At 37.3% G+C, this 16548-nt stretch overlaps 1 protein-coding gene across 1 annotated transcript; it reads right to left on the bottom strand.

The window, feature by feature from the left end:
• Positions 1-7637: 7637 nt before the first annotated feature.
• LOC108051120 (hexokinase type 2) lies at positions 7638-10869 on the bottom strand. The gene has a single exon (XM_017133098.2). The coding sequence runs from the start codon at positions 10629-10631 to the stop codon at positions 9027-9029; it is 1605 nt and encodes a 534-aa protein (XP_016988587.1). The 5' UTR covers positions 10632-10869; the 3' UTR covers positions 7638-9026.
• Between the last annotated feature and the right edge of the window lie 5679 nt (positions 10870-16548).

Below are 16548 nucleotides of genomic sequence, written 5' to 3'. Positions count from 1 at the left end.
TGGGTGTAAAAGTGCGCCCTGCAATTCGGTTCAAAGTGCTGACATGGGTCACTGTCGTCTGGTTAGTCACCTGTAATCGAAATCATTACGAAAAGGCGTTATAATATAAACTAATTGGTATTACTCAGCGAAATCGTAGACTTAAAGATCAAAAGATCAACAAATAGGCATTAACAAGAGCTCCGATTACATTTATTTACAGAGGTTTGTTTATCCAGATAAGTCTCAATAATTTAATATTCGATCTGGTACCATTCCTAGAAATATATTATGTTATCAGGGAGTTATATATTTTCCTGCATATTAGCTTTATATTTACTTATTAATTGCAACCTCATTGCACTTGCTAGAATAATATTAAACCAGGTATCTATTAGCTTTAGCTTATCGAAAGTGCTTTACCTTATCTAAGATGAGATTCATAGAAATATAGATATCCGATTCGAGTAAGTTTTGAAACCGCAGCCCATTTCTTGGTTTGCATAAGCGTCTGGACATTGGAATACCTCGGGTTTCGGGGTGTAGTGCACTTCGTATGAGAAATGCAGAAACGTGATCTATGCCAGGTTGTCTCACTGACATTCTCTGTGGTTATCAGCCGAGCTGTGTGTGTTCCATTTGCACTCAAATTGGCCAGTTGTTTACGTTTGCCGCAATTGGATATTTGTTTTTTGTTTTGCTCCGATTTGTTTTGCTAGTTTCCGATTCTGTTGTTATTGTTTATAGCGCCCCAGAAAGGTGTTTAATTTATACCGAACACGTCCAACCACCTACGATGTGCACACGATCGATCACATAGAAAGGAACTTTATTGAGTTCGATTTCTCATTTTCTCCACCTACATATAAACAACAATTTATGCTAATAATCGATACTTCATTATTCTGTATTTGTTTAGGGTTTGAAACAGAAGTTACCACATTACACTTTGATATTAATCTTTTCGAACATTTTTTTTATCAATTCAAGCACATGTATCAATCTTAAGATTTGATTGGTTGATTTAACCAGAGGTTATATAAATTTATATCCCCCCATTTATTTTTCCTTCATTGCAACGCACATCCACTTTAATTGTCCAACGAAGACTTTCAATCTATTTTTCCATTAATAGATCGTTTTGCTGGCAAAACAATTTCAAAAGAACTGCTGACCAGAGTCTCGTGTTTGGCTGTCTGCGAATTGACTTAAGTGTCTGGATCAAATAAATTTGTATGCCCAGCAAGTTCCTCTAGATGGACGCAATTCCCCCGAGAGCCGGCGGTCTTCCATTAATTGAGATGAAAATACCCTGGTACTCGTAACGCCCTCGAGGCGGTTTCCGTCGGTTTGTTCCGCCGAGACACCGGAGACCAGAGACCAGCTCAATTGGTTTGCATTTGGGCTCGTTTAGCAGTTAGAGGCGGACCGAGTCGTCGCACTTTCATTCAATCAATCACTTACATCACCAGTTGAGTGGCCATGACCATCGTAAGGTCTCGCCGGAGGCAACTGTACCGGTTTTGCCTTCAGAACATCAGCTTCCCCGCTCCGAATGCCCCTGAAATCCGGATCGGGTGTTTTAATTACGCATCCCTAGACAGTATCTCAACCAGCCCTTCGTTAACAAAAACATATTTTTATACCCTTGCAGAGGGTATTATAAATTCAAGCAAAAGCTTGTAACGCAGGGGAGGACACATTTCCAAACCTATTAAGTATGTATATTACTGATCAACTTCTGAGCCCATAACTTTTCTTACAGACATCCGATTGAAAAGTGACATACTTTAAAATGGGGTTAACTTTCCAAATTTTTGAAAAAAATGGTTTGCAGAAAAATGTCAAAAAACTGCACTTCTGAGCTCATAACTTTTCTTACAGACATCCAATTTCAAAGTGCATTCTTAATTGTTTTTAAAGATCGAAATTAAAATATAGAGTTTTTAATTTTTGTAACAGCTGGATGGGTATATTAACTTCGGCTTGCTAGAGGTTGCTTTATTTCTAGTTTGTATTATCAATTCTGGCACTATCAATGCTGACACTAACACTCAAATTAAATTTCCCAATATACATATGTATTTTATATGGGTTTGCGTTTTTGTAATGGGTCATTAGGAACACATTTCGGTGTTTAGCTTCAGTCGAAATTGTTTTTCGTAATTATTCCTTTGCGAATATAAAAATGGTTTTACTAGATGAACTCAATTTTCTTTTATTATTGTTTATGGCAATTTGCTGTTTTTTTCAGACGAAGTTTTTAAAGTAGTTTCAGGTTTAAATTTATTACTTTCTGTTTGCGTTTTTGTAGTGCAATTAGTAAAATGGCCCAATTGTTTTAATTTGAAAAAAGTTTATGATAATTATTTGCACAAGTCAGGTGTTTTTAAAATAAATCAAAGTGAAGTTTAAGTCGATGTCTGAAAAATGTCTGAAATGTTAATTAAACAAATTAAAATAGTTTTTTTTTTTAGAAGTGGTTCTAATACAAAATGATTACTTGGTGAATAATAAAAGATATATTTTTAAAAGTTTTTCCCTCTGAACTGCATTTATCTTAAATATTTTGAGAATCCCCCCACAAACTTGATAGCATCCAGTTCACTTTACGGTTTTACGTAATTGAAAAATAACTTGGGGACAATCGCATGATTGACGATCTCCATATAATCTTCATCTTAATTACCCGTATTATATCACTCAATTAAGTTCATCACATACGGTTTTTGTTTGTTCTTTCCCTGTTACTTTGATTACTCATTTTCTCCGCCCTTTTTCTTTTGTTACAATTATATTTATTTTTAGTTGTATTTGACGGATTAAATTGAAATGTAATTAAAGCAATTTAGCAGTAAATTAATTGCTACAAGTTCCCAACAAGGCACACGATCGGTGACACCGGCACTCAAAAGTATTCGCCAACACAAAAAGCCACTATAATTAGGCAAACCAAATTGTTTTAATGGCACAAAAAAACAAAAGAGTTATAAACTAATAACCCTAATTATTCCCTGAACACAACAGCAATAAAAAAGATCGTCGAGGGAAATGACGGCAACCATCTCTGAATGATTGTTGATTGTGGTTTTGAATGTTGGTGTGGAAAAGTGCAAAACCCAATGGGGAATTTACTGGAAAAAGTATATGTTTCGATCATCATTTTTATTTTTAAAATTTTAGTAGTCTCCCTGTGATGTTTAATCATTGTTTTATTTTGGATGTTTTAATTTATTATATATAGGTTTATATGATTTCTCTTAATTATGTGAGACATAACTCTTTCACCATCTTGACTCTTTAAATACCCCATATCATAGCCATTATTTAGCAATCTTTATTCGCCGTATCTAGGCAATCGCAAATATTGCAATTGTCAAGTCCAAGCTACCGACTGCGAAATCAAAGGTTTTATCACGCTGCCGAACGATAAGATTTCATATCTGAGATATAGCCCGTTTATAGGGAAAGAGAATGTCAAAGAATGTCAAACCAGAAATATAACTGGAATTTGAACTTTGGTTTTTCTCTGTACTAAGTGGTATTTATCAAATATTCACAAATAAAACATGACTTTGCTGAAGCCACAATCAGACTAATTTCAATGAAAGTTTTAACTATTCTTCATCCTATTGTTAGCGGATTCATGTTAATCATAAAGATTTAATTAGCCCTTTTCGGTTTCAAAACTTGGATAGCTTGGATAATGTTTGTGGTTAGGAACTCTATAAATAGTTTGTTGTTTGGTTATTTTGTTATAAAAGCAGTAAATTGACTGCTGGGTAGTTGATTCCTGGAAAATTGTCCACCCCTTTTGGACCCCTACTATTTTCATTGCTTTTGCTCCTTCCTGTAATTTGAAGTGGCTGCCATGATTACATGTGAAGTGCATTCATCTAAACTGGTTTAAGTCTTCCGACCTGCTTTAAGATTTCTATTTATGTTTGCATTCCATATCCGCAAGTGAAAGCTTCATTCACCAGGAACGACTTAAGGCAAAACATTTGGATAACTATTTCTGCAGTTTTATAGTTGATACAAATAATACAAAATTAATGATTTTGTAAATAATAAAATAAGGTGAAACAACTGATCTGCCTAAAGGAAATTATTATTTAAATGTGATTTATAATACAATAAAAACTAAACTTTATTTTTAAATTTTGAAGGCTTTTAACTTACATTGTGACTGCGTTGTTTTTGTTTTATAAAAAGGAAATAGGCATTTAAATTAAAAAAGTTATGTTTCATATCTACATACTCCGGCCTGATATAAACTTAAAATTTCTTGAAAAAGCCTTTAAAAACATAATTTTGTAATCAACCAAAGGCGAATAACTTTATAGAACACTGTAAGTAGTCGACTGCTGACAATCATTCGTTTGTAAGTTGTAAAAAAAATAGAAAAATAAACAAAAACGAAAAATAAACAAAGAACATTGTGAATATAAATATTGAATATGATTATATTGGCGAGACGCAATTGTTGTTGCTTGGCACTCACATGATTGTTGCCTTTTTTTTCGCCTTTCATTTTTGCATTTCAATTTCACACTTTCAAAAATTGCATTTTGCTGGCGTTTGAAATGCTTTTTAGTATTTGCATAACAACAAAGCCAGCTCTAAAAAGGTGCGAGCGAGTGATAAAATGGGGAAAAGAGAGAGGGCTAGTTGCAGAGCAAGTGAGCAAATTTGCCAGCCGTCAAATTTCTGCAACCTCTCTGGTGCCCGTTTCTCTACATCTTTTTATTATTGCGTATTTGGTTTTCGATTCTCTAGCTCACGACGAACTGAAACTATTTCAGAAAAAATGTTTTTGATATTTATTTTGCCTGGCGCACCGAAAATACAAAGCATATTTTGTAAAATTGCCGCGAAATTAACGCGAAAAATTCGACAACAACAAAAAGCTGTCAGGGCTCTTAAAAATGTTGAAAAGAATTTTGTTGTCTCGCCAATCGTCCAATGATAAATCTTTTTTCAACTGACGTAGGAGGCGACTGCTACTTTCCGCTGAGGCGTGGTCAACGCCCACCTGATTCGGGGACTCGGTGACGTATACGTGATATTTTGATAAGTTATTTAACTTTTGTATACATTTTTTGCTTAGATCGAAAATACTCTTGGGGTGAAAGATCTAAAACATCTTAGCTAAAAAGATTAGCGGTTGATTAAGATATTCACGAAAAATAGCTCTCAATTGCCCATATTGCGCATACGCAGCGTTTTTCAGAAACTTACAATCAAGGGAAATTTAACTGAATCTTTAAAGAATTATCATGAAACGCCAGGTACTTAAATTTCTAAAAATAAAATTGTATTTGCAATTATAATCCATGAAAAACTACTGTTATCAAATTGCGCATACGCAACGTTGTTCACAAGAAGGTTCCCTTCCTGAAATGTACAATGAAGTAAAAATAAAAGGGGAACTACTAATGAGGTGGTAAATTAATCAGGGGGTTTCTAGAAAAGTCACCTCCTAATCACCGACGATGCAGTGCTATTGCATGGGGAGGGCGTGAGCCTCTGATAAGCCACAGAATGGGATAGATAAGAACAGTAGAGTGGATTTTTAGAGGAGACAAGGGGAGGACTCACAGTCAAGGGCATCAAGTGTTAATTGGGGCTAAGTGGGGTTGCAATACTGTTGGGGAGGGTTAATGCGACTGCAATGCGAACTGAAGTGCATTTAAAACTGTAGAGACAAGAGGTAACGACTGCAATGTGAACTCAAGAGCATTTAAAACTGTAGAGACAAGAGGTAAAGAGGGCGAGGACTAATGTTTTGCTTGAGTAAGATTAATTACTTAGATAGTTACTATCTAAACTTGCATCCTCCATAAATAGTGTTTCCAATACTTAATATGATTGATAAAAAAATACATTCCAAATTTAAGCACCGAAAAAAAAAAGTAATGGGAAATCCAAACATCTCATTACCCAAAGGGTATCTCCAATTTGGGATTCCCGCTGTCGCAGACGAGTTGAAATTGCCTTCAGCATTTAAAAGTTTATATTTGCATTCAAGATATTTAAATTGGGTTTGTGCCGCAGTAAAACGTGATCGCGACTTAGCTGAGATTGCAGTGTATCGCCATCTCATTCTGGCTGTAATGGTTCCCTGAGAATCGTTTCATTTGAAATTCTATAAACAACTTTCGCGGAACTCGAGCTCTGTGAGGTTTTATAATAGAAAATAAGTACTTTTGCTCCCCTTTCATTTACCCCCGTGATTTCCCCATATTTTATACAGAGACTTTGGCGTTTGCACGAGCGGCTATCGAACGCTTGCTTAACCGCCTCATCAGTCACCCCTCCCTTTTGCGATCAATGGCTCAATCAAGCCTTTTGTCTGCCTCGGATCCCAGCACTTGTAATTCAAATGCGTCAAACGAAAACCCAACTGCAAATGATTCAATTTAAAATGGACTACAAAAGCGAAAAACGACGTAAGACTCAAGTGCACCGGCTGATTGCGGCAATGGTAATACCCTGTAAAAAAGAGAAAATACGATATACCTTCATTTTGTAACTCAAAATATAAAATATTACTTTATAATACTGTATCTGAAATAATGATTACAATGTTTATCATTATTTATTGGGTTCCATTCTAATTTGCTTATAACTTGTTTTTCACCTGAAGATACCCACCGTGTATTGGAGTATACATAGAAATATTTAAAAGTGATCTGAAAATAAATATTGTAAGTGAATGACTTGAAAATTAAAAACAGCTAAGCAAATAAAATAACACTGCTTACAATTGTTAAAAAATGCGGTGGATAATAAACGTATCTACAAAAAAGTAAAATTTATACGGTTGAACCAGATGTTTTAATTTTTTATAGTTATTGAAAAATAAAAATCCAGTTTAGTGTTCGCACGAAAAGTAATTATTTAAGCTGCTCAAATAGAAACACCCTTATTTGCGTATAGGGTATATTCAAGTAATATAAATAACAAAATTGAGCTAGCAAAGTGCTGACTGATTGTTATTGCCTCTGATGATGTATAATTTTAGCCTGCAGCAACAATAATAAAAAATGCAGCGACAATAAAACGAGAATAAAATTTTAAATAAATAGATATCGCAATATCAGACCCACAAGAACACGTTCCACACATATTTTGTTTTCCATTAGATTTTTTTATTCTTTTTGGTTCAATCATTTTTATTTGTTTCACTGTCGACAAACATTCCTTTTGTTAATATCATTTACTAAATTCATCTCCTTCTCCAAACCTTCGATTTGTGGTTTATGTGTGTAGTTTTTAGTTAATTTATGTTTAAATCGCTTTTTGATAACGAGAGTTTTAATCAGTTTTATCTTTTTAACATGGGCTAAGTTTATTTTACAAACTTTTTTGTTGAAAAATAGAAACACCGGTTCGCTTTTTTGTTATATTCTTTTTAACATATTTCTTAGGCTTCCTCTGCTTATTATTAGACCAAAAAAATGTATCTTCGTTTTGCTATGATTGCGAATTGTTTATGTTGTTGTTGTTGCCTGAGCATGCCGGCCAGCAGCTGCAAAAATGATGATAAAACATTTTAAATAGAGGAAACAGATCAAATCATACCAAAAAAAGACCAAATCATACCGAAAAAGACCTTAAAATACCAAACAGTTATGGAAATAAATAACAATTACTTGTGTATGAATTAAGAACAAATTTTATTTGCTTTTCATTTCGCTTATTTGCCTTTTGCTTCTCGCATTCTCTCCGTTGTTGTTCGTAAACAATAATTAAATATAATTAAGGGCTCTGTGGGTCGGGTTTTGGGGTGGGGATATATATTGGTTGTATTGCTGGCTTCTTCGACGACATTTAGAAACTAAGATAAGAACTAAACACTAAACTAGGTCAAATGTACAATTACATAAATAATAGCTCACAAAGTGCGTTTCTATATCAAAAGAAAAAAAAACAGTTTTTTTTGTTTAGTTTTTACCTGCTTAAGTGTTAACAACAAACAAATTCACTAAACAAAGACAAGCAATACATTACAAAAAAAAATCAGTAATATAGTGGCTAAATATATCATATTTATATATATATAAATATATATATATGTAATATATATATGTATGCAGTATTATCATATAACGCTTCGTAATAGGTTCTATATAAACATTTACAATTACAGAAAGGACACCGTAGCTTTACCTAGTATTCCTCTCTCTCTCTTTCTCTCTCTCTTTCTGTCTCTTCTCTAGCGGCTTGTTTTTTGTTGCTTTTTTCGTTTATGCTTTAACAATGTGCGGTTTTACAGTTTCTCTATCCGTTGTCCTGCAGGATATGCTAGAATGCTTGTAGCACAGTAGTATAACAGTTTCTTCTCTCGTTTGCTCTTAAGTATCTCCGTTTTTGGGGGTCTTTTTTGTGGGATTTTGAAGGGTCTTTGGGAAGGGAAATACCAAAAAATTTGTTGTCTCAATCGAAATCGAAAAGAAATTCGCTTCACAAATTGTACTATATATACGCAAACATTTAGATACACTATGTTTTTTTGTGTGTGTATATTATGGTTTTGTAAAATATATTATATATATAATAGCATAACAAATCTTCATCAAAAATCGAAAATCGATCCATAATCATTGGGCATAGTGTTTTTCGGTTTTCTTTTTTTTTTTAACTAGGAGAGAAAGAGATAGAATGCCACAGATCTTCTGTCTCTTAGTGGGGGTTTTCTGTTACGTTTCTTGTTAAAAACCTGGTTTTTGCCTAATTAAAATACTAAAGCCAAGCCGCTCTAACTCACAAATGCCCCATGTTTTTTGTTTTTTTGAAGGAGCTTTCGATTCCGTTTTCTTTGTGGCAGCTTTTTTTTCAGGGCTTTTGTGAGTTAGTGAGGCTCTACTGTAATTACGCATACGCCACCGTGGCCGTTTACTAGGTGTTTTTTGCTCTGCTGTTGTGTGTGTTGCTCTTAGGACTGCTTCAGCTGCTCCAGCGGCTCCTCCTCCTTCCCGAGGTGGTACCCGCCTCCTGGCTCCTCATCCTCCTGGCTCCTGCTCCTCCAGATCTTCCCGCGCCTACTTGCTATTGAGTATGTCCTCGCGACAGGCGACAGCCGCCACCAAGGCCGCTCCACGACCCGAACCGTCCTCGGATAACATCAGGTCAAAGGTGATGCCCGGCTTGATCAGCTGCGAGATCTTCTCCACCATCAGATTGTGGAACTTGGGATGGAAGCGATAGACACTGCCATCGACACCCACCGTCACCGTCGGCTCGTCCATTTTGTTGATCAGCGTGGCTATCCCGGCAGACACCAAGTGGGCGGCCCTCTTCGAGACACATTCGCAGATGTACCGCACATTGGCGCAATCCCCATCGGTGGCATTGGTCAACCCAAGTTCCTCCAGCACCAGACGGCAGTTGGTGAAGTTTCCGGGCTCATCCGCCTCGATTTCGCTCACATACTTGGTGAAGAACAGTCCGCGGGTGTTGAGCACCTCCGAATCCTGCCCGTTGAACAGAATGCCTGCATGGGTCATCTTCACCAGCACCAGACGCACCAGTTCACCCATGTACATGCCGGATATCATCTTCTCGAAGGTCTGCTTGCCCGGATTGATGCTGTGCACATCAATGTCCCGATCGAACTCTGTGCGCACAAAGTCCAGAGCGCCGTTGTCGCCAAATGCGCCCCACTCCGTGTTGATGAGGACATGCTTTTTGCGTGGATCCTCGGCGGCAAAGAGTTCCGCCTCCTCCACTCGCTCCATGTAGCAGGCATTCGCTCCGGTGCCCACAATCAGACCGATCTTGCAGTTGTGGTTCTTCCAGGCGCAGCTCATCAGGGTTCCGGTGGTGTCGTTGAGGATGGCACACACATCGATCTGGACATCGCCACGCCGGGCGATCGCGTCCTTCAGCAGCTGGACGACATCCTCGTTGACTACGCCGGCGCAGTTGAAGCCCTTGGTCCAGGTTTCCAGCAGACCCTTGGTCAGGCCCAATTGGCGTAGGGGAAAAGAGAAGGTGAAGCCCAGGGGGAGGCGCTCCTTGTACACATTGTGCTCCGACATAAAGTTGGACAGACACTCGGCGATATGATCGAATAGCTGCGTCCCCGAGCCAATCATAATGTGCTGCGGTATGGCGTAGATGCGCGACTCCATTTGGAAGTCATTGTTCTCCTGCAGATGGATGAGCAGTACCCGGAAATTGGTGCCACCCAGATCCAAGGCCAGAAACTTTCCACGTTCATTGCCATTCGGCAGATCCTGCACGTACGTTACAAAGCACTTGACATTCGCCTTCGGGTGCGTGTCCTTGGCCAGGCCGCGTCGCAGTTCGTGCAGGATGCGATAGCATAGCTCCTGAACCTGTTCGTCCGTTAAGAGCAGCTGCTGACATAACTCGTGCACCATCTTTTTTTTCTCTGCAGCGGATAAGAGTGCAATTTGCTGCGGACTGTGAGTTGTTGAATTTGTTGCCGCCGCTACATTTGTCGTCGCTGCATTTGTAGTTTTGGTCGCCGTTGTTGCTGTCGTTGCACTCAGTACCGCCCCGCCTCCTCTTGCCACGCCCACGCGGTCCGTTTCATCTATACCGCCGCCGTTATTGTGACCATTCAGTTGGGCGCTATTTATGGACACGCTCCTCATCGCGCCGTTCAGCTCCCGATCCATTCTTTTTTCGCTCACTCACACACGGCAAAAAAAAGTACAACAAATGTATTTTCACACTCGCGTTGTTTTCTGTGGCTTTTCGCGATTTTTCTGCAAGTTTTGGCGACTATTTTCTGCTCTTCTCCTCGGTCGAGTGTTTGAGTCTTTGAGTTGTAACAACGCGTCCACTCTCCGTGTTTTATTTTTGTCCGCTGAACGCGTCCGCTACGTTTCAACGTTTTTTACGGAATTAAATCCACTCGCCGACTATTGCTCACTTTTCGCTGCCGCTGCTGCTGCGCGCTGCCGCCGACGTCGACGTCGACAGCGACAGCGACTGGCTCTCTTTCGCGTCGTGAAGGAACCTTGAAGGTCAAAAACTGAAAATCGGTTTTGGGGCGGGCTGGTTGGAGATATGGCTCGAATAAGTTCGCCGATTTCTGGGTCTAAAAATGCGTTATGTTGGGGAGAGAGGGGGGATAGAGGAAAGTGAATGGGAGCGGTGATATGCGTTTATGCGGCAAAAAGTGATATTGCTTGTATGCGATATCGGGATCTTAAATTAAACAACGGGTTAAATCACTTATTTTCATTCGAATAGAAGACAAAAATAAATTTTAGTTCTTACATCTGATTTTATTTTACTTAAAGTTCAATACAAAAGCATTATTGCGTAAGCAGATTTATCAACCATTCCTTTTAAAGATAACTAAAGACCAATCATTCCTTTTAAAGATAAAAAAGAAGGATTAACTTTGATTGAGTACCTAAGAAGGAAATGTTTTATTATCTAAGTTTAACAACTTGTATTTATTTTTATTCCCCGGTAATGCATTAATATCTTGTTATTTCCATCGCATAAACGAGGAACTACAAGGGCCTGGCAGCTCTCTTCGCTTCCGCTTATGCGAGAGCGGCGTTTTGCCGTCGTCAGCACTTTGCCGATACCCTACACGTCGTCATGTGCAATGGAATTGAATTCTAGTTTGGCCTAACCAATTATTATTTCAAGTCTTTCCCAAAAAAAAGTTTCAAGATAGTTTACTTTCTAAAATTAGTTCTTTCATTAGAAATATACCTACTTATATTCCAATATATTTAACTTTATATATATAAAGTTTAAAAATATACTTTATTTTAGGAAATATACATAAATTAATGAAAAATGAAAAAGTTTGATAATAAGTTTTGGGCGCTGCGTAAAAGCTTTCAATTTCCAGTTTATATTACTCATACGACATGTTAGCCCGTCAAAACTTGGCTTAACTGTATTGTTGGTAAATTTGGCTCTGAATACTTACTTGTCGGATATAATATCGCAATGAAAAGCACAACGATCATAAGTACGATATTAGTTTGCTTCTTATATTATTTCCACTTTTGGTCCCCAAAAAGTATGCAATACAATTTGCATACTATATAACTCTTATTGAAAGTACCGCATTCAAAAGTTGTTATGTTTGATACTTTTTTCGCAGCATGCGTTTTGGGTTCCCTCCTTTAACCCCCTCCTCTATTGGTATCCAACCCCCTCTCAATCTCTTTTTTCAACAGGGCTTGTGGGTTGCGCTCTCTTTCTCTCTCTCATGGTATCATTATAGCAGTGCCATTCCAGCTGCGACGAGAGAGAGAGCGGCTTTCTCTCTCAGTTTGCTTAGCTGTTGGCCGATCCGCTACCGCCCCCCTTTCCACCTACTTCTTCAGTATCTTGGAATTCTCAAGTTGTGGCGACGCGTCAACATCCTCGTCGTATACATACGTATATATATAAATGAATTTTTTCAGTGTCCGTGGGGCTCGTCTACCCACCCCGCCCCGATCCACACCCGTCACCATCTCGTTTGTATGGGTACGTGCCGCCCAGTTCGAAGTTCCTCTCGCTCGCTCTCTCTCCCGCTCTCGGTTCAATGGAATTTTGTTGTTTCCCATGGATTTTTCATATTTTTGCAACTAGATTTCATGTACAATTTCATTTTGTCGCTGCATTATTTCTTAGTTGGTTTTTGCTTAGCATTTTATTAAGTTTTTTTTACAAAGAGGCTCGTCCACAATTGCGGCAACAACAACTTAAGCGCTTCCAACTACTAGTGAGAGTACATACATGCATGCATACATATTTACATATGCGTATGTATATGAATACACATGTGGGCATGCCTGCAAACGTGTGTGCTGGCATGTGGCCTCATAACTGTTATACAAGACCAGACACCAACAGTCAAAGAGCGAAAAATAGCATCTGGCAATAAGGCTTATCATTTAATGAACATTTGAGTTGAAAACGACCAAATATACATTTTTTAGAAAAGATTACTAAAATCCGAATCTATAATTTCAAAAAAATCTTAAAATTTCTCACTTCTTGAGGAGAACAATTAGAGAATTATAAATGGGTTTACCCAAAGGATTTGAGATAAAACCACTAATTATCACTTCGTGGCCTTTTTCTTAACCTCTGCTGTACGCATATTCCATTCACTCTCAGCCACCTTGCACGCCCCCTGGGGGAAGGAGAGTAGGGAGTGGAGGAGACAGAGAGAGCGATGAGTGCGATGACGTCTAGGGCAAAGCAACAACTGCAACATAGCTACTACTCCAACTCAAACTCCCTCTCTTTCTTTGAGTTTGTTCATTACCTTCACACTCCCACAAACGGTGCTGCACGTGTCTTGCGAAATTATTTCGCAACAATAAGAAAATTTATTTGTTGTTTACGAGAGTTGGGGTAATAAGCTCCAAAAAAAAATCCAAAAATCACAAAGTGCAAAGTGCATTAAAAATTTAGTGACTTTTGACGAATTCAAAAAGTTTTTTTTTATTTGGAGAAACGCTCCCCCGTCTCTTTCGTTCATACATACATACATTAACAAGTGTACATAGATGTGTAGGGGAGCGTATGTGTGTTAACTTGTGCGACAGAAATGATTAATTGTTTATCTGGCTTGGTTACACGTTCCGTTACTCAGGAACACACAAACGCCAATAGCAGAATAAAAAAAAATACCCTTTAAAACTATACGTTTATTATAACTATTGGGTATATTTAATATAATATATATTTAATATATTTAAAAAATGTATGTACATTATCCTCATCAGTAATGTTAAATAAATGAAAGATCAGTAGGGTTCTACCATTAGTATTATTTCTTTCAACTAATTCTTTGCCATTAAAGGTTCAGATATATATATAGAGCATTATAGAGTATTACCTGGACGACAAATTCAGAGCGATCTCTCGAAGGGTACAAAAAGTCAACTACATACATTATAATAATGGCAAACGAGACAAGGAGTGGTTGCCGTTGTTGTTTCTTTTTCTTATCTGCAGTCACGGAAATTGCTTTGGCGAAATGCGAAATAGAGAACAAGGGGGCGGGGGTTAAGCAGGTGGAATAAGGGGCCAAGTCACTTAAGAGGGGGCCAAAGAAGGGGCGTGTCAATTGATTCGATCGGCTAGATAGCACTAAGACGCAGTTGCCCCAAAAGTGATCGATCTTTATAGGCGGCTTAAAAATATCTTGTCTTTCAATGATATAGTATAACAAATTTAAAAAAAAATTTTAATTTCGAATTGAAAGAAATGGAATAGAAATAGGAAATATTTGAATCAATTGTTGTTATGATTTCCCCTTAAGGGTCTAAAAAGGTGTTCAATTTCTACAGATTTCTAGTAAGCCTAACAGGTTTCTATTGTATGTATGTATGTTTTTTAATTTTTTATACAAGCAATGTATGTAGGTCTATGGTGATATACATATGTATGATAAGACCGCACAATAGGTGCATTGGCACGATGAATCAGCACTTTAAAAATGGGCAATGAGTTTCAAGTGCATCTACACTTCGTTTGTGAATGATCAAAATGTATAAAAAACATTATAAATCAGACAATGACAACTTGGGACTTTTAAAAATTTTTTAATTAAAAGAATAAAGGTGACACGCAATAATTATACGACTCGGTTTGTGGCAATCATCTAAAACGGGATGGACTAAACCATATATGTATGTAATTGAATTGTGGTTATAGGAATATTGTTTTATTAAATTTTCCAAATTTAATCATAAAAATCTAAGGAATAATTATATTTCTTATGAGTTGAGCTATTTGATATAATTTACAATTTAAACAGTCATACAAATCTGGTTCATACGCAAATAAGAGGTCACTGATTAAATTATTTATGGATGATTTTATTCCAACTGTTTTCGTGGATAGTCAACGGTGTATTCTACTGGCCTCATTATTTTTAGATGATTTTTTTGAATAAAAATAAAATTTAAAATTATTCCTAAGCCATTATGTTAAATGGGTTGTTATACATACATAGATAAGTGGACTTCTAGAAATTCCAGTTACAGCGCACCCGAATTTTGTAACAGGTTCTTTTAGGAAAAAACCCCTTTGACAGAACCAAAAAAAAAAATTCAACTGGTTCCAGTTGGGTTTTGTGGAAGGGGTTCGTCTGCTCCCTTTACACCGCCCAACCACGCCTGGAATTCCACCGATTTCATCAGCCAAAGTGGAGATTGCAAAACTGTTATACATAAATGTCCTATCGCCTGTGTCTCCTGTGTCACCTTCAACTGTCATACTTGCGCCTCCTCCGGTACTTTTTCATTTGTAGTACGCTTTTGGGAATCCAGTTTTGGGGGCTCGCCCCATATCACACACACACACACACTAAATAAGGCCTGCGTGTACGTGTGTGGGTGTTTCTCTGATTGTATTGGGGGTTTGCCCATGTGCGCTTGCTCATCGCTTTTGTTGTATACACAAAATAATCGATTTTTTACAGCATTTTATCGTATGATATTAGCTCTTTTCTCAGTATGTTTACCGTGACGTCAATGATGATGACGTCGCCCACTCGCTATCACTCTCTCCTTCGCCATCTCGCTCTAACTTGAAGGGGTCAATGCAGCCAACGAAACCGCGTGGAAAATTTGTGAAAATCTTCGGCCTTCGTCTATAAACAAAAGTCATTAATTATAATACGTTTTTGGCAACTGTAAATAACTTCACGTGACGCCTGGCCAAAAGCCGGAAAATTCATCTGACAGAAAAACGTCGAAAAAAAACACATTAAACGGGCAAATACATAAAAACAAAATTAGCGACAAAAAAAACCATTAAAAATGTTCAAAATCGGCCTGACAAATTCAAAGAAAAATAACAATATAATAAAAAAACGACAAAGAAATAAAGGCACATGCTTATGTTATGCAAAACAATAATGAACAAATTAATAATAAATAATTAGGAACACGCATTTAAAATTAAGAAATTATCCACATGAAAATACTAGAAAAAAAACAGTTAATCAAAACAAAAAACCACCAAAAGCGGTAAATTAAAAAAAACAAATAAGCCCCACATGTGAGCGCAGACATTTCCTCACAATAAATAACAAAAAAATATAAATAACAAAAACATAAAAAAATAAATGGGAAGCATAGGATATGTTTAAAAAATAAGCAAGGTCAAAACATATTAAGTTTGTGGTGCTTTTTGATTATTGAAACGTATACGTTTATAATGGCAGTTATTCACAAGAATTTCTTATTGTTAAAGAGTTTGTCTTATTACTTATATATTGTATTTATTTTAAGCATGGTTTTTAAATTCATTGTTTAAAACACTTTCAATTTAACCAATTTGGAATCCAAATGCACAAAACTAAAATGTATATATGTATATAGATAAAAACTCCATTAATAAATGCTGCCAGTCATTAAAAATCGCTCTTTTGGCCTTGCTGGTTGGCCGATTATGCGGTGGGCGGTGGAACAGGGGGGCTTGGTCAACCAAAAGCACTACTACGAAACTATATACTAGTTATAGTAACAACTCCCCCTGCAATCCGGCACTCATTTCCCTTTCGTGCAAACGGAATCGGGTTGGGCAAGGTCACGGGGTAAAGGGCGGCGAATA

Source organism: Drosophila rhopaloa, unplaced genomic scaffold, assembly GCF_018152115.1.
Source record: "Drosophila rhopaloa isolate 14029-0021.01 unplaced genomic scaffold, ASM1815211v1 contig_3, whole genome shotgun sequence".
Classification (NCBI taxonomy): Eukaryota; Metazoa; Arthropoda; class Insecta; order Diptera; family Drosophilidae; genus Drosophila; species Drosophila rhopaloa.
The sequence above is the reverse complement of the archived record's forward strand: the minus strand, read 5'-3'. Positions and strand labels throughout refer to the sequence as shown.

What these genes read in the sequence shown, in the direction of transcription:
- LOC108051120 (XM_017133098.2), bottom strand. Translation starts at nt 10,631, where the DNA reads ATGGATCGGGAGCTGAACGGCGCGATGAGGAGCGTGTCCATAAATAGC.